Below are 20,848 nucleotides of genomic sequence, written 5' to 3' on the forward strand. Positions count from 1 at the left end.
CAGGATATCTTGTAGGAAATGAATACATAAACGGATGGTACTTTAAAGACACTTTAAGAAAACCTTAACACCAGTGGCAAGGTAGAATGGCATTATTTTTTAATTGTGTCTCCAGTTGTATTAAAAGCACTGTAGCTCTTGCTTCACTTCTGTGTCTCCAGATTAACGCAAATGAAATATATCATATAAATCAAGGCACGATGAAAAACATTAGAAAAAGAAACACGAAAGGCAAATTTGGCTGTAGTAATTGCCTTTCCATTTTTCAAGCACTCTCTTGTTCAGGTTCAACTAGTCTCAGCACAGGGTACCTTCAGGGCCAAAAACCTTTCCAGAGACTTAAATTTTTTTAATGAGCCACTTTCTCAGCCATTCCCAACTTGAGGGAAACCTACTGAGATTAACTCTAAGAATTCGGTCAGTCCCTGCAGCCTACTTTGAAAAAACATATATATATATGAAAGAAGGATGGACCAGACAGACATCCCTCATCCCAGGCGAAACTCGGCTGTATTCTTGGGGCGCCCCACACCTGCTCACCCCCTTCCCCTCCGCCTGTTCTGGGCTCTGGACAGGTGGGAGGGGTGAGTGCGCCTTGCACGAAGGGGATGCAACTAACTTTCCTCCAATCCCCCCAAAAATCAGGTCCCAGTGGCAGGTGAAGCCCGCCCCGACCCCCCAGGAGATGGGGGGGACCCGGAGCACCGGGGGCCCCGCGTGGGCGGGATGGTGGGGCGTCTGAACTGCAACTCCGCTTACCGCTGGAGCGCCTGACGATGTTCTCCAAAAACGTGTTCTGCGGTGCCACCAGCCCTCTCTTGCCCCCCGGCATCCTGGGTCCGGATCCGCGGCGGGGGAGGGGGGGCTGCAGGAAGAGAAGCTGCAGGTGCAGACCGAGCCGAGAGACGAGGGGGCGCGGCGGCGGCGGCGGGGTCCCCGGGCGGTGTCTCCAGCGCGACGCGGAGGGTGAGCGGCTCTGGGGAGCAGCACCCGGCAGCTCATGGTAGAAGCGCTGCCCCGGCCGCCGCTGCCCAGACCGGGGAGGTGCAGCGCGCGCGGCTCGGGAACCGCAGGCTCCGCGGGGCCCAGTGCGCCTGCGCCGCCCGCGCCGCCGCTGTCCCGCCGCTGCCGCCGAGGCCGGAGCCGCTGCTGCCGAGGCTGCTACGGCGGCGGCGCCCGCTGGGGCGCGGGCTCAGCATTTCCCGCCTGCCCCGCGCCCCGGGGCGGAGGGATCCGCAGAGCGAACTCCAGCCCCCTCCCCGCGGTCCCTGCGGCTTGGCCCGAACACTTGGCTGCGCCTTCCGCCCACCGCGCTCGGGTCGCAGCTGCCCGGCGCTGCCCAACTTCTGCCGGGCTGTGCGCCCGGGGGTGGCTCCTCGGTCCCCGGAGGTCGAGGCTCGCGCTCGCTGTCCAGCCGGGGCACGGAGCGGGACAGGCGGGGGAGTGGGCGGGCGGAGGGTCCCGCTCTGTGCGCTGCGCCGACGCGGCTTGAGAGCGGACGGGGACGCGGAGCGGCCACCTGACGCTGCTACCGCCCCCTCCCGAGCCTTCCCGGGCGCCTTCACCCCGCCTGCCCCGGGCCGAGAGCCGGACGGAGCGGGGCGCACGGGGCGCGCACAGCCGGGCTCGGCTGGGGGAGCACAGGGAGGCTCCCCGGGGCTGCCGAGTGCGGAGGGCGCCCCACAGCCCGGCCCCCGCTTCAGAGTTGCACTTGACGGGAAGACTTAGGGCCGAGAGGGAATAATCCAGCCTCGAGGGAGAGGGAGAGCGGCCGGCAGCGTTTGCCCCAGAAAAACAGCGGCGGCGGTGGGGGCGGAGCCTGGCAGGGCTGGCGGGGGCGGGGACCCTGTTAACAACCCGGCTCTGCTCTGGGAACCCGGGACGGAGCTGGAATGATTAGACACAGCCCAAAAGCCTTAATCTGTTACAGAGATGGGAAAATGACCTAAGTGCCAAAGGGGCGGAAAGAAAACGGGGAACCCACGCGCCGCAGCGCCTTCTTTAGCTCAGGCAGCGGTTCTCAAAGTGGCCGGGACTGGCAGCTTCGTCATCACCTAAGAACTTGTTAAAAATGAAATGATTGGATTCTACCCCAGAGCTCGTGAACCAGGAACTCCAGGGGTGTGGTCTAACCGACTGTTCTAACAGGCCCTTCAGGTATAAATGCTTTGCGTCCTTAAGTTTGAGAAGGGCAGAGCTGAGGCTTCCTCTCCAGGGGAGTCCCCACACCTGTCCAGATGCGAGATGAAGGGGTAAGGTGCAAAAAGTGCTCCGAGGCAGCCTCAGCGGGGGGTGGTGGAGCCAAGTCTTCAGAGTAGTTGGCTGAGTATGTCCCCTTTTCTGGGGTCAAAATACGGTGGGGCACAAAATAATTAAATTAAAAATGATCTAGGCCAGGTTGCCAGAAGTAGGGGAACCCCTCTCCCAGGCTTTGACCAGAGTGAACATCTCCGCTGTTGACTTCTATTGGAATTTCGTAGATTTTTAATCGCCGACCCCTAAGGTAGGATTTCTCTCCCTCCAGAGCACCAGGGATAAGGACCGTTGCCCTTGGCCGAGACACAGTCAAATGCACATCTACATCCCAAACTGCATCTCAGGGTCATTCTTGAACTCTCCTCTCTGAAATTTCCACCCACTCACCCAGAAGCTGGGCGGCTGAACAAGCCCAGAAGATTGAAAAGAGGCACAGAGTGGTTTGTTCTGCTAAGATTCTCTCAGTAAAAAAGTCCAGAGACTCTGGAATAACACTGTGTACAGCCCTGCTGTCAACGTGAGCTCATGGCCCTGCAGTTGGGGGGGTGTCTTTATTTCAATAACAGGAGACTCACAGCAGACCAGGGACGTGTCCAGGTTACAGCACCCTCTCTGCAGTTGTGAGTCTATCAGTAGGAACTGAAACTGCAACCATCACCCCAGCCTTAAACACACAACTAAATGTTCCTGCCTTTAATGAGTCTTCCCTAACCTGTGTTCAGATGATCTTAGTCCAACCGACACTCATTGGCTGGGGTGGTGAAGAAGCAGGCTTGTTTTTTTAATGGATCTATAATTCATGGATTGCTATTCTAGACTTCTAGCATGATAATTCCATCATCATCATTAACCAGGAATATTTCAAATCTATATGTGCTTTTGCACATTATCAGCTGCCCACATCTCGCCTCTGGGTATTGATTTAAAATCTCAGCTTCCCAGCATTTCCCATCTAGTATAAATATCCCTGTTCCTAATCATTGCCCTGTGGGTGTATTAGCTCACACTTCCCAAAGAGGGAACTTTTTTGGACTCCATTAAGACACAGTCACACAGTTACTGATAGAACTTCCTCCTTGGTTTCCATCTGCAGATTTAATTAAAATGACATTTATCCTCTTTTCTTTGCTCTTAGTAACTGTAAGGTTTGGATTATTTTAATGATTGTAAAAAAAAAAAGGTGGTTATAGGGTGGTGCCTGTGGCTCAAAGGAGTAGGGCACCGGCCCCATAAGCTGAAGGTGGTGGGTTCAAACCCAGCCCCAGCCAAAAACTGCAAAAAAAAAAAACTGAGTCGTTATAAAGTGTGAAACATTAGGTTACACATATTTCTTAATATTCTAGTTTAAATTTTCATTTTATAAATGAAACAGAAACCCAGAAAGCTGAAACGCCTCGTCCAAGATGACACAGTGCCTTAGAGCATTTGCATTAAGACTAGAATCAGATCTCCTAACCCTGTAGACAATACTCTTTGTAAAAAATAGAAAATAACCTGATGTTAGGTTAGTGTGGTAACAACCAGCAACGTCTGGCCATCTCTATGGCCGTCACTGATTTTGCAGCAAGAGAGAGAAGAAAACCCCTGGCAACAACTCAGGAGAGCTCTCCATCAAAACAGAGGCAGAGAAAATAGAGCAGCCACATGGTGAGGACGGACTGGCCCTGGGGAATGTGCTGGCAGATTGCACCAAGGTACCAATACAGCATTTTAAAAGTGTTTTGTAAACAGAGCCCATATGTTGTAACCAAACCACAGGACTTAACAGGTGAGAGAGACAGGAATGTGAAAGTTTCATTGTCACAAAATGGCTTCTTTTTGTTTGTTTTAGTGCAAAAATTCCCTTTTAAAACAGAACCATTCATCCTTTTCTTCTGTGACTTGGTATAGAGTAATTAGAAAGGCCTTGTCTGTGACAACCAAGAGTTTCAGTCCCTGTGACTGACAGAATGAATGCTAGCTGAACTAGGGGTACGTTCCCCTTAACAGAAACCAATATAAAAATGAAGGCTTAGAAAATTGATACGTGTATGCGCTAGGAGGGGATGATTTGTAACTGCTACTGATGCGCTGAGTCTTTTATCAAATACCTGTCCTTTGGAGGTTTTTAAATATAGTTCATTTATTTAACAATAGCTATAATTATATGTAAATTTCAGAAATACATTGAAAGTATGTCTGGTTTGGCTTAATTTCTGATCCCTTACGTGCTAATGGCCCAAACTCCAGTCTCTGTTGGGGAATGATTTTTCTCCCCATCCCTGCTGTCTCTATTTCTGAGCTACCCTTAGTGTAGATCCAAATTCAATCTATGATAGACGAATGAAAGGAAGGAAAAAAGGAAAGGGCCAGCAGCCTCCGTGGTTGGGCTCATTAACAGCAGCCTCAGGCCTTTCCATTTCCTCCTCTCCAGGCCTCTCTATGCCTTCCCTCCAAGGCCTCCCCCAGCGTTAGCATGGAATGTACAAACATTAGGTAATTCCTTTGTAGGTACAGTGTCCGCCTCTTACACTTACAGCACCCATCTTTCTCCCCTTTTCCCTTCTCACACTCAAGTTGACTCTAGTTGACAAACTAGAGAAGCACAATGGTATCGGTAGAGGTTCAGAGCGTGGACTCTTGGAATGTAATCCTGCCTCTGCCACTTACTAGGTACATGATAGAGGACAAGTTATTTAACCTCAATTTCCCCTTCTGTAAAATGGGGATAGACATTACCTAGGTAATTACCTTGTTACCTAGCTGTTATGGGGGTTACGTGAGTTCCTATTTGAAAGCAATTAAAGGAATATCTGACATTTCATAAGCACCATGTAAGTGAAAGTCCATATAAAAGCCTTCTCTCCCCTCCTTCTTTAATTTACAGTAAAAGCTCTCGGTGATGACTCACTACAGATGTTCACCAAGATGCGGCTGCCTGTTTCTCCTCTTTGAAATGAGTATGGCTGTGCAGCTAGTGCTGATCAAGGAAATACAAAGAGAGTAATGACTGCAGCTTCTGGGTAAGCACAGGAGAGCTGGGACTCAGTTTCCCGCACTGCTATGGAGTGCCAAGAAAAACAGGGAGGGCAGCTGCCCAGAAGCACTGCCTAGACCTCCAATAGACATTAAATAAGTGGGAAATAAATGTTTCTTGTGTTAAGACACTGACATTTCAAAATTCTTTGTTATTGTACCATAACGTAGTCCATCTTGGCTTATACAGGTTATTAACTTGCCTGAGAAACAGCAGAATAAGGGAACATTCATTCACGACCCTGACTGCACATTGGAATTGCCTGGAGAGTTTATAAAAATCCTCAAGCCATGTAGAAGACTGAAATTGGACCCACACCTCTCACTGTTAAAATTGACTATTAAATTTTAACTGTTAAAAATTGACTATTGTTGGATAAAAGATTTAAATTTAAGACATGACACAATAAAAATCCTAGAAGAAAGTATGGGGAAAACTCTTGACAAAATTGGCCTGGGAAAAGATTTCATGAAGAAGATCCCCTTGGCAATTGCAGCAACATTAATAATAAATAAATGGGACGTGATCAAGCTGAAAAGCTTCTGCACAGCTAAGGGTACAACTAAAACAAACAGAATAGCAGAAGATGTTTGCATGCTGTGAATCTGACAAAGAGCTGATAACGCGAATCTACAGAGAACAGAGAACTCAAATTAATCAACAAGGAAAGAGCAAACAACCCCATTTAGAAGTGCACAAAGGATTTGAACAGAAAATTCTCTGAAGGTGTCAGACAAATGGCCAAGAAACACATGAAAAAATACTCTTCAACCCTAATCATCAGAGAAATGCAAATCAGAACCACCCTAAAATATCACTTAACCTCAGTGAGAATAGCCCACATCACAAAATCCCAAAACTGCAAGTGCTGGTGTGGATATGGAGAGAAAGGAAGACCTTTGCACTGCTGGTGGGATTGCAAACTAATACAACCTCTATGGAAAGAAGTATGGAGAATTCTCAAAGAATGAAAGTAGACCTTCCATTTGATACTATAATCCCATTACTAGGTGTCTACCTAGAAGAAAAAAAAAATCATTTAACCACAGGACATTTTCACTAGAATATTTATTGCAGCTCAATTCACAATTGCCAGGATGTGGACACAACCCAAGTGCCCATCAACCCAAGAATGTATTAACACACTGTGGTGTACGTGTACCATGGAAAACTATTCAGCCATAAAAAGATGGAGACTTTGCGTCTTTTGTATTAACCTGGATGGAGTTGAGACACATTCTTCTTAGGAAAGCATCGCAAGAGTGGAAAAACAAGTATCCATTGTACTCAATACTAATATGAAGCCAATAATATAAACAACTACACACCCACACAAAAGAAAAACACAAGTATATCCTAGTGAGGGGGAAACGAGAGAAAGGAAAGGGAAGAAAGGGGAGGAGAGAGGGGGATTAACAAGCTCTCACCTAGTGGGCAGGGTAGAAAGGCCCACAGCACACCCCCTGGGTGACGGCTCAATGACAACCTGAACTTTACCCCAGAAACAAAAACAACGAACCTTAACATTTGTACCCTCATGTAAATGTGAAATGAAAAATAAAGGGATAAAAAAATAAACTATATATGTGTATACATGGACACCAATAAATCCCAAAGCCTAAACCAAGCCCAAGACCCAGAGTATATCAGAATTCTGATGATGAGATGCAAACATCAGTATTTTATTTAACGTTCCCCCGGTGATGGCAGCATGCCTCAAGATTGAGAATCATGACCTGAGCAGTGCTGCCTTCTGTGAGAATCCTTGGGGTTTAGATACTGTACCCACGGATCAGAGCCTATTACGCCCAACCATGCCTTTCTCCACCCTCAAAGCTGCTGAGCACCTCGGGCGAGAAGCACAGGACCTCCAGGAGCAGTGCACCCTCACTTCACGGCCCCCACACATCCCTAATCAACTGTGCCTTCCAGGCTCAAAGCTGCTTCTCTCTCTTCACACCTGGGTTGTCACCCTCTCACCTCCCCATCTCAGAAGATGAGTCACAGAGGACAGAGGACGGGTCATGCTGTCAATCCCCAGACTACCTGTGTTGTTTTTCTTCTAAACAAATAGAAAGCTGTATCCCCACCATCCCTCTGCCACTGCTCTGGAGCCTATTCACATGAACGTCCGGGGAGACCTCACTTGACTGAATTTCCCCTCATTCCTTTCTTTTCAGCATTTAACGTGCTTTAAAACTCACGCTTCCCTGGAGTGTTGTCTGTCTCCCCCATCCCTTTGTCTCATTCTCAGAAGACGAATCTTCAGGAAGCCTCTATTTCTTGACCACCTATTCACTCCTTAACCCCCTAAAGATTGGCCCTCCCCATACTCCTTGAAATTGCCTCTCCAAAGATCATAAATTGCCTCCCCAAAGATCATATCGTCATTGCCAAACCCGGTGAGGCAATTTCATTCCTAATTTTACTTTACCTGCCTGTGACACTCATCCCTGGGATCATGTGTTCCTGAAACCATCTCCTACCTTACATGGACTGACTTTGAACACTGAAACCTCTCATATCCTAAGGTGAGTTTTGTGTTTGTTTGTTTTTGTTTTTGTTTTCATAAATTTGTCACAAGCTCATTTTTCAGAAAAATCTGACCTTAACTGTCCGGAGGCTATTTGTGCTCTTTCTCCATCCAGTAGGCTGTGGATGTTGATGTGTTTTTCGGCATAGGGATTAATGTCTTTGATAACTGGTATTGCTGTCCCTAACCCTTATAGGGGAGTTACAAATATAGGGACATCTATAAATTTCTGAGTTCCCAAATTCAAATCTCAAACGTAAGTCTCCTTCCTGCAACTTTACACACCCTTTCCTACATGTTGACTGAGTCTCTCTGTGTGGCAACTCCACAGGGACCTGCCTCTCTCTAACTCAGCATGCTCAGAGCAAACGCCTCGTCCTGCAGCTGGCCCACACTTGCCCGCCTCGGGTGTTTGCTCTACTCACCCAGTTATCCAAGTCTACAGTTTCAGCTCAACTCTATTCCCACCCTCGCAGCTGGGCCTGCTCCTTCAACCTCCCAAATCTCAGAGGTATCCACTGCTATCCCTCTGTTGGCGCTGCTCAAGGTCAGGCCCCAGGGCCTTTCACTTGGATGTCCAGGACACCCTTCCCCTGGTCTCTCTACTTCCTGTGTTTGGGGACCCTGTTCCTCTGCAGCCCCAGCTCCAAGCCCCCCAGACACCCTTCGTCCTCAGGGGGGAGCACAAACCCCTAGCCCCTTTATATCTTTATACCTAGCCTCTTTATAGCGTTCCCTATCCGACACCTGCTTATCTAGCCAGGTTCAACCCTCACCATTCCCTATTCCAGCTCCACATCCCCATGCTTCCTGTTCCCTATGCTCCTTTTTTTTCCTTCTTCTTACCATCTCTCTTTTTTTCCTCCACCAATGTCTTGTGTGACCTGCCGTATTTCTTCACATCCTAGACTAGATGTCATTTCCTCCAGTCCTCCGATTCTCCCAGACTTGGTAAACAGCCCCTCCTGTGTTCTCTTCCAGGGGTTCCTCCTTGCAACATTCGTGTCACTGTTGTTAAGAAAAAGAAGAAGGAAGAGGAGAAGAAGAGAGAATTATAAATACAGTGGAAACCCTGTGTATCTCCTTAACAGAACTGCCACTAATGCTTTTGGCATCTTCAAGAGAATTAGGCAAAGAAGTCTCTGCTGGGCAGTCGTAGGACCAAGTCGGAGTACACCTGGGGGAGGTGATAAGGTGGGCTGGATTTCAGCCTATTTGCCCCCTTGATGGGTGTCCTGGTAGAAAGAAAGAGAGAGGCCATCTCGGTAAAAGAATTAGAAAAAAGAAAAAGTATAATAATAGGAACACTTGTGATATGTAACAAAAAGTAGATAATTTGGACTTAAAGAAAAATAGGAGCTCAAACTGAGACGTGCTTAGGGCTCATCAGTGTAACCTAAGGAGTTTGGGCTTTTGCTGTAGTCAATGAAAGACACATTGAGGGCAGCACCTGTGGCTCAGTGAGTAGGGCGCCAGCCCCATATATCGAGGGTGGCAGGTTCAAACCCGGCCCCAGCTAAACTGCAACAAAAAAAATAGCCGGGCGTTGTGGCAGGTGCCTGTGGTCTCAGCTACTTGGGAGCCTGAGGCAGGAGAATTGCTTAAGCCCAAGAGCTGGCAGTTGCTGTGAGCTGTGATGCCACGGCACTCTACCCAGGGCAATAAAGTGAAACTCTGTCTCTAAAAAAAAAGAAGGAAAGAAAGAAAGACATTTTAAGCAAGGAAGTGGCATTGCATTTTAGAAGAAGAAATCTGTATGTGATTGGTGTACGAGATGCACTGGGTAGAAAAAAGTCTAGGACTGGAAAAACTAGATAAGAGACCCCCAGATGTGACAAGTTGATATTTTGAAATATTAAATGCCTCTCCAACCCTCGTATTTACTGTCAGCTTCTTACTATCATTGGATCACTGTTCCTCACCACAATTCATCTTTTTCTGGCTTGTGAATTTCAAAAGTTGGGGCATTAGAAAAACAGGAATCCAATGAGAAAAATGTTATAATAAAGACTGTGTGCATTCTTACCAGTTACTAGTCATTATTCTAAGTACTATACATTAATTTTCTCATTTAATCTCATTTAATTTTAATAAAGTAAAATTGAATCTAACTGAATTCTACAAATATTTATTATGCATCTATAGGCACCATAAAAAGTGTTTAAATTATACCCATTGAACCAGAAATGAAACTGAGGCACAGGGGAGTTAAGTAACTGGGAAGGTCACAGAGTTGGTATGTGGGATCTTGGACAATTAAGTTCATTCAGGAATCCATCCTAGAAGAAGCACTAGTCCCCTTGGGAAACTGTACACAGAACCCAGCACCTCCGGAGCAATTTTGGAACTCTCTGGAATGATCATCAGAACTGTTGTCATACAAGTTCTGACAATTAAGTTCACGAACTTATCGTAGAAAAAGTGCTACATTCCTCATTGCTGAATAGCACTATACTAACCTCATGGCCGAGGGGAGTACTTTGCCAGTGAACATGATGATATTCACCAATCAGTTATGTAGCACTTTTTCTAAGATGAGTTTGCAAAATTAATTGCCTGACCCCATAGTCAACATTACATACTTAAGTATTTTGTTCTCAAATTCTTAGCCATTCTATTTAATCATGACCCTATCTCATCACGCAAAAGATTTGGAAAATGTCTAAGAACCAGCTACCTTATGCGCTCCACGTCCACCCTAGATGAGAAAAAGTGGCCCTGTGCTAAGGAAAGAAAAACAAGACAGAGAGGAAGTAGTGAGGGCCAGCCTCTGCCCCTGCCCCTGCTCCTGCCCCAGGGTGGGCAGAGCCCTGGATCTCCAAGGAGAGTGACAAGAACCCCAGAGCAGCATTGTAAATAACAAAAAAAATTAAGGGAATACTCTTCTACTATTCAAAAACTATTATCAACAGGTACATAATTATAGTTAGATAGCAGAAATAAATTTCAAGAGATCTATTGTACAGCTAAGTGACTGTGGTCAATAATATATTTTTGAGTAACAAAGAGAATGGGTGATATGTGCTCTTACCATGAAAGGTAACATGTTTGTCCTTTAGCCAGACTTAACCCTTTCCCGGTGTATATGTGCTTTCAAAACATAATGCTACACATAATAAAAACAGAATGTTATAACCATCTTTTTTTTTTTTTTTATTGTTGGGGATTCATTGAGGGTACAATAAGCCAGGTTACATTGATTGCAATTGTTAGGCAATGTCCCACTTGCAATCATGTCTTGCCCTCATAAAGTGTGACACACACCAAGGCCCCACCCCCCTCCCTCCATCACTCTTTCTGCCTTTCCTCCCCCCCATAACCTTAATTGTCATTAATTGTCCTCATATCAAGATTGAGTACATAGGATTCATGCTTCTCCATTCTTGTGACGCTTTACTAAGAATAATGTCTTCCACTTCCATCCAGGTTAATACGAAGGATGTAAAGTCTCCATTTTTTTTAATAGCTGAATAGTATTCCATGGTATATATATACCACAGTTTGTTAATCCATTCCTGGGTTGGTGGGCATTTAGGCGGTTTCCACATTTTGGCGATTGTAAATTGAGCTGCAATAAACAGTCTAGTACAAATGTCCTTATGATAAAAGGATTTCTTTCCTTCTGGGTAGATGCCCAGCAATGGGATTGAGGATCAAATGGGAGGTCTAGCTTGAGTGCTTTGAGGTTTCTCCATACTTCATTCCAGAAAGGTTGTACTAGTTTGCAGTCCCACCAGCAGTGTAAAAGTTTTCCCTTCTCTCCACATCCACGCCAGCATCTGCAGTTTTGACATTTTGTGATGTGGGCCATTCTCACTGGGGTTAGATGATATCTCAGGGTTGTTTTGATTTGCATTTCTCTAATATATAGAGATGATGAACACTTTTTCATGTGTTCATTAGCCATTCGTCCGTCATCTTTAGAGAAGGTCCTATTCATGTCTCTTACCCATTGATATATGGGATTGTTGGCTTTTTTCATGTGGATTAATTTGAGTTCTCTATAGATCCTAGTTATCAAGCTTTTGTCTGATTGAAAATATGCAAATATCCTTTCCCATTGTGTAGGTTGTCTCTTTGCTTTGGTTATTGTCTCCTTAGCTGTACAGAAGCTTTTCAGTTTAATGAAGTCCCATTTGTTTATTTTTGTTGTTGTTGCAATTGCCATGGCAGTCTTCTTCATGAAGTCTTTCCCCAGGCCAATATCTTCCAGTGTTTTTCCTATGCTTTCTTTGAGGATTTTTATTGTTTCATGCCTTAAATTTAAGTCCTTTATCCATTTTGAATCAATTTTTGTGAGTGGGGAAAGGTGTGGGTCCAGTTTTAGTCTTTTACATGTGGATATCCAGTTCTCCCAACACCATTTATTGAATAGGGAATCTTTCCCCCAAGGTATGTTCTTGTTTGGTTTATCGAAGATTAGGTGGTTGTAAGATGTTAGTTTCATTTCTTGGTTTTCCATTCGATTCCAAGTGTCTATGTCTCTGTTTTTGTGCCAGTACCATGCTGTCTTGACCACTATGGCTTTGTAGTACACACTAAAATCTGGTATGCCGATGCCCCCAGCTTTATTTTTATTACTAAGAACTGCCTTAGCTATACGGGGTTTTTTCCGGTTCCACACAAAACGCAGAATCATTTTCTCCAAATCTTGAAAGTACGATGTTGGTATTTTGATAGGAATGGCATTGAATAGGTAGATTGCTTTGGGAAGTATAGACATTTTAACAATGTTGATTCTTCCCATCCATGAGCATGGTATGTTCTTCCATTTGTTAATATCCTCTGCTATTTCCTTTCTGAGGATTTCATAATTTTCTTTATAGAGGTCCTTCACCTCCTTCATTAGGTATATTCCTAGGTATTTCATTTTCTTTGAGACTATGGTGAAGGGAGTTGTGTCCTTAATTAGCTTCTCATCTTGACTGTTATTGGTGTATACAAAGTCTACTGACTTGTGGACATTGATTTTATATCCTGAAAAATTACTGTATTTTTTGATGACTTCTAGGAATCTTGTGGTTGAGTCTTTGGGGTTCTCTAAGTATAAGATCATGTTGTCACAAAGAGGGAGAGTTTGACCTCCTCTGCTCCCATTTGGATTCCCTTTATTTCCTTGTCTTGCCTAATTATATTGGCTAGAACTTCCAACACCATGTTGAATAGTAAAGGTGACAGAGGACAACCTTGTCTGGTTCCAGTTCTAAGAGGAAAAGCTTTCAGTTTTACTCCGTTCAGTAAAATACTAGCTGTGGGTTTGTCATAGATAGCTTCAATCAGTTTCAAAAATGTGCCACCTATGCCTATACTCTTCAGTGTTCTAATTAGAAAAGGATGCTGGATTTTATCAAATGCTTTTTCTGAATCTATTGAGAGGATCATGTGATCTTTATTTTTGCCTCTGTTAATATGGTGGATAACGTTTATAGACTTGTGTATGTTAAACCAGCCTTGCATCCCTGGGATGAAGCCTACTTGATCATGATGAATGACTTTTTTGATAAGAAGCTGTAATCTATTGGCTAGGATTTTGTTGAGAATTTTTGCATCTATGTTCATGAGTGAGATTGGTCTGAAATTCTCCTTTTTGTTTGGGTCTTTTCCTGGTTTTGGTATCAGGGTAATGTTTGCTTCATAGAATGTGTTGGGGAAGATTCCTTTTTCCTCAATTTTTTGGAATAATTTCTGCAGTACAGGAATAAACTCTTCCTTGAAGGTTTGATAGAATTCTGGAGTGAAGCCATCTGGACCAGGGCATTTTTTGGTTGGAAGATTTTTTATTGTTTCTTTGATCTCAGTGCTTGAAATTGGTCTGTTCAGGAGCTCTATTTCTTCCTGGCTAAGTCTAGGGAGAGGGTGTGATTCATTTCCTTCACATTGTCAAATTTCTGGACATACTGTTTCTGGTAGTATTCAGAGATGATCTCTTGTATCTCTGTGGGCTCAGTTGTTATTTCCCCTTTATCATTTCTGATTGAGGTTACTAGAGATTTTACTTTTCTATTTCTCATTAGTCTGGCCAATGGTTTATCTATTTTATTTATTTTTTCAAAGAACCAACTCCTTGTTTCATTCATTTTCTGAATGATTCTTTTGTTTTCAATTTCATGATCTCTGATTTGATTTTGGATATTTCTTTTCTTCTACTGAGTTTAGGCTTAGATTGTTCTTCTTTTTCCAATTCCATAAGATGGCTTGTGAGATTGTTGATGCACTCTCTTTCTGTTTTTCGAATGTAGGCATCTAAAGCGATGAATTTTCCTCTCAAAACTGCTTTTGCAGTATCCCACAGGTTTTGGTAGCTTGTGTCTTCATTGTTGTTATGCTCAAGGAAGTTAATGATTTCCTGTTTTATTTCTTCCTGCACCCATCTGTTATTCAACAGAAGATTGTTTAATTTCCATGCCTTTGTGTGGGGTCGAGCATTTTTGTTAGAGTTGAGTTCCACCTTTAGCGCCTTATGGTCTGAGAAGATACAAGGTAAAATTTCAATTCTTTTGATTCTATTGATATTTGTTTTGTGTCCCAGGATATGATCAATTTTGGAGAATGTTCCATGGGGTGATGAGAAGAATGTATTTCTTTATCTTTGGGATGGAGTGTTCTATATGCGTCTATCAAGCACAGTTGTTCTAGGGTCTCATTTAAATCTCTTATGTCTTTGTTTAATTTCTGTTTAGAGGATCTGTCCAGCTCTGTAAGAGGAGTGTTAAAGTCCCCTGTTATGATGGTATTATCAGATATCATATTGCTCAGACTGAGTAACGTCTGTTTCAAGAATCTGGGAGCATTTCAATTGGTTCATAAATATTTAGAATTGAAACATCTTCTTGTTGTATTTTACCCTTGACCAATATAAAGTGACCATCTTTGTCTTTTTTGACTTTAGTTGCTTTAAATCCACATGAATCTGAAAATAAGATTGCAAGTCCTCTTTTCTTCTGAATGCCATTTGCCTGAAAATTTGTCTTCCAACCCTTGACTTGGAGCTTTAATTTGTCTTTTGAAGCCAGGTGTGTTTCTTGTAGACAGCAAATGGATGGCTTGTGTTTTTTAATCCAGTCAACCAATCTATGTCTCTTCAGTGGGGAATTCAAGCCATTAACATTTATTGAGATAATTGATAAGTGTCGTAGTATTCTATTCATCTTATTTTGTGAGAGTCCATTGCTCAGTTTTATCTTTTGCATCAGTGTGGAGGTTAGGTTCTGTCCTTTAATTTCTGAGTTCTTACTTTGCTGCTGATCCATTGTGGTGGTCAGTGTGCAGAACAGGTTGAAGTATTTCCTGTAGAGCTGGTCTTATTGTGGCAAATTTTCTCAATGTTTGTATATCCGTAAATGATTTGATTTCTCCGTCAATTTTGAAGCTTAGCTTAGCAGGGTACAGAATTCTGGGCTGGACATTGTTCTGTTTAAGTAGATTAAAGGTAGATGACCATTGTCTTCCTGCTTGGAAAGTTTCATTAGAGAAGTCTGCAGTCACTCTGATGGATTTGCCCCTGTAGGTCAACTGGCGCTTACTCCTGGCAGTTTGCAGAATCTTTTCTTTTGTCTTGACTTTGGACAGGTTCATCACAATGTGTCTTGGAGAAGCTCCGTTAGAGTTGAGGCGACCTGGGGTCCGATATCCCTCTGAAAGCAGTGTGTCAGAATCTTTGGTGATATTTGGGAAATTTTCTTTTATAATATTCTCTAGTATGGCTTCCATTCCTCTGGGGCATTCTTCTTCCCCTTCTGGAATTCCTATAACTCGTATGTTGGAATGCTTCATAAAATCCCATAATTCTGACAGTGAACGTTCTGCTTTCTCTCTTCTTTTCTGCCTCTTTTACTATCTGAGTTATCTCAAGAACTTTGTCTTCTACCTCTGAAATTCTTTCTTCTGCATGGTCTAACCTGTTGCTGATACTTTCCATTGCATCTTTAAGTTCCCTAATTGACTGTTTCAGTTCCTTCAGCTCTGCTATATCCTTTTTATATTCTTCATAGCGTTCATCTCTTATTTGAGTCTGTTTTTAGATTTCCTTTTGGTTATTTTCCACTTTATTACCAGTTTCCTTCATTATTTCCATCATTTCTTTCATTGTTTTCATCATGTGTACTCTAAATTCCCTTTCTGTCATTCCTAACATTTCTTTACAGGTGGAATCCTCTGCAGTAGGTACCTCATGGTCCCTTGGCAGGGTTGTCCTGGACTGGTTCTTCATGTTGCCTGGAGTTTTCTGCTGATTCTTCCTCATGATTGATTTCTTTTATCTGTTTCCTTGCCCTAATTTTCCTTTCACTTCCTCTTGCTCTTTAAGTTCTCATGCCGGTTTTCCACTGTTTTAGTCCTCCTCTTGGGGTCCAGAAGTCTCTCGCTGACTCTCTGTATCCTCATAGGGGTGATGATAGGCAGATCCCACCAGCCAGAGATGCCTGAGTCCTATCTCCCCGGACTCACGGTGCCCGGATGCAAATAAGCTGTTACTCGGCCGCCATCTTGCTCTACTCCTATGTCCATCTTTTTAAAAGTTCTTTAACTTATACAGTTTAAGAAAAAGTCACTCATGTAATTGACAAACAAATAAATTCCTAGCATATATCTTCATTGTTTCATTTTCATCATTAAGATAAAGGAAAATATCAACCAATGTTCCTGTTGGAACTAGATTATCATCAGTTGTAGGCAGAGGTGAATTACAAACCCAAGAGTTGGGCAAAAACCAGTGGAAAGCATCCTGCAAGAACCAATGGCCTCTATGAAATTGGAGGGAAGCATGCTGAACACAACAATGTTATTTACAAATTTTGCGTTATGCATCCTTTTCTCAGTAGAACTTATCTATATAAATTAATATATTTGTGTGTATATAAATATGTTTATGTGTGTGTATGCATTTTTCCTCGACAGCCGACCATTAAATGTATATCCTCACACCTCAATGCAGGTTCACCACTTCTGAATTTAGCAATCCCAGTGCATAAAGAAACTTCTTTCTTCCCAACATGTAAGTATCAGTCCAGAGGAAGGCCCTGACTGGCCCTTGCAGGATCACCGGCCTACGTGTCAGTGCCTGCCCCGAGAATGGTTGCAAAGAGCACACTGCATCAAAACTGGCTGAGCCTGGGGTGTGCACGTGGTCCTGGCTGCTGGGCAGCACCACGTCGGATGGTCTCACTGACTGGAAACAGGCACAGTTCTCCCCCCAAAATAGAGAAGCTCAATGAACACAAACCACAGAGACCCATGATAGCAGGGCCTCAATAAATAGCCACACTGATCTCTTACATTTTATTCTAGAAAGAAAATTATCAACAATTTCCCCATCATGTAGTCCGTTGATATTTTAAAATTAAGAAGACCCCAACTCATTTAAATTTTCTCCTTTCCCCAAGGCTTCTACAGAGTTCCAACCATTAGCTGTTTATGTGTTCATTCATCCTCTTAACCAGAATTTATTAAGCTCCAATTGTGTTCAAGGGACTGGGTTAGATGCCACAGAGCCTGCTTCAGTTTGCTCTAAATTTGATAACTGGCAATCAAGCTAATCACAAGTCCATCTGTTGTGTTGCAAACACCCTGCCCTGAGTATGGTACCACTACTTTAAAAAACAGCTTATGCTACCTCAGCTCCAGTAGACTGATTGAACCAAACATGTTCAAAGAAGCAGATTCTAAGAATAAACCCTCAAATGCCGATGCTGTCTAGGAGGAATGAGGGAACATATGGAATCCCAGGCCTTCTGCAGATGCTGCTTGCCACGGTGTGTGAGGGGGCTAGGCTCCAGAGAGCAGCTTTGTGCCTTCCAGAAAACAAATAAATTACACATTTAAAAAGTCATTACAGAGAAGATTCTTACCACAAAGGGCCATTCTGTTACATCCTATATGTGCTGTTATAGTTTTAAAAATAGTTAAAACAGGTCTCCTACCGTGAGCGCATCCTTTGCACGGGAAGGTAACGAGTGCCATCCACCCTGAACGTCGTCTCTGGGGAAATCAGGTCGGCACCTTCTCTGGAAATGATGGCAGGGTTCTTTCAGGGAGGGGGGGCCAGTGGGAACTATGACGTGTAGCTCAGTTACTTCCACAAAGTGAACAAATGGCTCTTATGCTAGGAAAAAATAGATCAAAGGAGCTCAGATGTGTAAACCAGAGGCAGTTAAAAAAGAGTTTTGTTTAAAGGATATGTATGGGCAAAAAAGAAAACAAACTCACAGTTGAAGGAGTCAGCTCAGCTCACCTGGAGAGAGAAAGAACAGCCTGAAAATAGCCCAGCAGAGCCTGAGTGAGGGAACGTGGAGTGAGAAAAAGATGGGGTCAGTCAGGCCAGGGTGACAGGACACAGCTGGTCTGGTCAGTTAGGGCCTACACAACCTTCGCCTCATGTCTACCATTCTTGTTGTTTTGTAAACTCAACTCTAACCTAAAAGTGTTTTTCTCGAGTAGTTTGGGGCGATTGATTTAGGAGATTAACTTTTGAATTAGAAATGTTGTTTGGGGTCATACTATCAATTATTGTTTATTATGGGTCATGAGTTACGACAATTACGTTGTTTCAGGATATTTGTTAATGACTCTTGTTTAAGATAAGGGTTAGTACGATTCTTGCTTTGAACTTTTATGCATAAAACTGTGATTTTGGAAACAGAAGAACAGAACAGTCTTAGAGAGGCTATTCTCACTGTTCTCGGGAATCACTGGCCTTCGTTCAAAGTTTGGTGGGCCTATCCCCATTTCTGCATAATAGCTGCCAGTGACAGGTGGCTGGACCCTCCTCATCCGATAACATTTTGACATAGGCCAGAGTTTGCAGTACTGGCTGGTGGGATGAGAAAGATACTACAGACAGAGGACTGAAGCTGGCTGACTAGAGACTTGAGAGCCACTTCCGTGTTAGTTCTGAGTTAGATGCTGGTCATAGGCAGCCACCAATCCTCACAACTTCTCAAGACAGGCATTATTTACCACTGCATTACAGATGAGAACACCAAGACCCAGCGAAGTCCATAAATGGCCTAAGGTCACACGGCTGATAAGTGGCAGAAGTGGGCTTCAAATCCAGCCCTCTTCCCCTGGGTTGGTTCCAATGAACCTAGACATCAAGCATCCACATCTCAATAGCCAAAGAGACAGTGGTGCTCTTGGTGTCTGACGTCCGCACCTGGGGAGAGGCTGGCTAAGAAGGGAGGGAAGTGAGCAGCAGAGGACCTGTCTGAGTAGAGACAACCACCTACCCAGTACCTAGGGATGGAATCAAGAATGAGTCAGCCTTCAGGGAAAAGAGCTGGGAGGGATATAGGGAAGAAACCACCAGTCCTGGTTTGGAGTGAAGTTTCCAAACTAGAGGCAGGAGCCCCATCAAATTGGCCAGACACTCAGGGGAGGGGGGATGATGAAGAAGGGAAGGTTGGAATGAAAGTTACATCTCCTCAATAGTCTGCAAGCCGTTAGTAACTCACCCCAGAGTCACTGGCTCTTGAGACTCTGATGGGAACGTACCTGCTCAGCTACTAAGACTGCCTAGCCTCTGAGTGGGGGTAAGTCTGCAGGTGAAAGACCTTTAGTGTTGTTATCCAGGCCTGTCCATGGAGGGAGACCACAGAAACAACAAAATCAGTGTTACGTACTAGTAGCCTACTCTGTGCCTGGCTCTCTGCTGCATTCCAGAGTCATCTTGGTCAAGAAGACAGACACAGCCCTGCCCTCATGCGGCTCACCGCCTGGTGGAGCAGATGGACAACAATGAATATAAAAAAAAAAAAAATGACTAAAATATTTGCAAGTCAAAATTTCTCAGAAAGGAAAAAACAAGGAACTGAGATGAAAGAAAAAAGTGAGAGGCAGAGACACGAAATTGACCCTTGAACTGAGCAGGTCCACTTATAGGTACATTTTTTTTTTTTTCAATAAATTCATTGGAAAAAATTTTGGAGATTTGTGACAATTTGAAAAAATTCACAGATGAACCACATAACCTAGAACTATCAAAAAATTAAGAAATAGGTATGTCATGAATGCACAAAATAGACGTATATGCAGATACTAGGCTATTTTATCATTTACTACCATGACATGTGCACAAATCTGTGTTAAAGTTAAAATGTATCAAAACTTAGGCACACAGAGACCATCCGGAGGTGCAGTGGCTCACACCTGTAATCCCAGCAAGCTGAGAGGTCGAAACAGGTGGATTGCGTGAAGTCACAGGTTAGAGACCAGCCTGAGCCAGAGAGAAACCTCGTCTCTAAAAATAGCTGGGGGCATTGTGGCAGGTGCCTGTAGTCCCAGGTCCTCGGGCGGCTGAAGCAAGAGAATTGCTTGAGCCCAAGAGTTGGAGGTTGCTGTGAGCTATGACACTACAGCACTCTACCAGGGGTGACAAAGTGAGACTCTGTATCCAAAAAAATAAGAGAAATGTAAACAAATATAAAGATGCAGTATTAAATTGTAACTGCATAAAATTAAGTGTAGCACACACCTTACTCCTGAAATAATTTCGTAGCCACTTCCTGTTGCTACTGCAGTGAGTTCAAGTATTCTGAGTGTCCACTCACAACATGATGTGATGCTGACCGTCTCCAGGTCAGTGGCTCGTCTGTCCAGTATGTTGCGGATCACGGTGAAAAGTGACCTCTCTGGGTTCTTGAGTATCATGTTTACTGCAATAAACCTCGAATGCCACCATAGAACCCATACACGGTGCCACTAGCAATGCTAGAAGGGCTACCAAGAAGCAGAGAAAAATCATGACACTAAAAGAAAGAAAGTTGGGTCGCTACATACCACAGATTGAGGTTGGCGGCTGCACTGGCTGGATTTGAGACAGATGATTCAACTTTTAAACAGACAACAAAAAGCTATGGTATCAATACACACAGTACAGCACTGTGAATGTATTTTCTCCTTCTTGTGATTTTCTTAATAACATTCCCTTTTCTCTAGCTTACTTTATTATAAGAATATAGTACCTAATGCCTATGCAAAATACGTGTTGATTGTTTATATCATTAGGAAGGCTTCTGGTCGACAGTGGGCTATTAGTAGTTAAGTTTTTA

The 20,848-nt window shown here is 43.8% G+C and overlaps 1 protein-coding gene across 2 annotated transcripts in view; it reads right to left on the reverse strand.

The window, feature by feature from the left end:
• KCNH5 (potassium voltage-gated channel subfamily H member 5) overlaps positions 1–17,845 on the reverse strand; it is a 416,514-nt gene extending 398,669 nt beyond the window's left edge. The window contains exon 1 of one of the 2 annotated variants that reach the window (XM_053601259.1): positions 17,723–17,845. In XM_053601259.1, the coding sequence (XP_053457234.1) occupies positions 17,723–17,762 (40 nt within the window). In that variant the 5' untranslated portion in view covers positions 17,763–17,845. Of the gene's footprint in view, positions 1–759; positions 1,492–17,722 lie in introns of those variants that run through there. The other variant, XM_053601258.1, reaches the window with a different exon arrangement.
• Between the last annotated feature and the right edge of the window lie 3,003 nt (positions 17,846–20,848).

Source organism: Nycticebus coucang, chromosome 9, assembly GCF_027406575.1.
Source record: "Nycticebus coucang isolate mNycCou1 chromosome 9, mNycCou1.pri, whole genome shotgun sequence".
Taxonomy (NCBI): domain Eukaryota; kingdom Metazoa; phylum Chordata; class Mammalia; order Primates; family Lorisidae; genus Nycticebus; species Nycticebus coucang.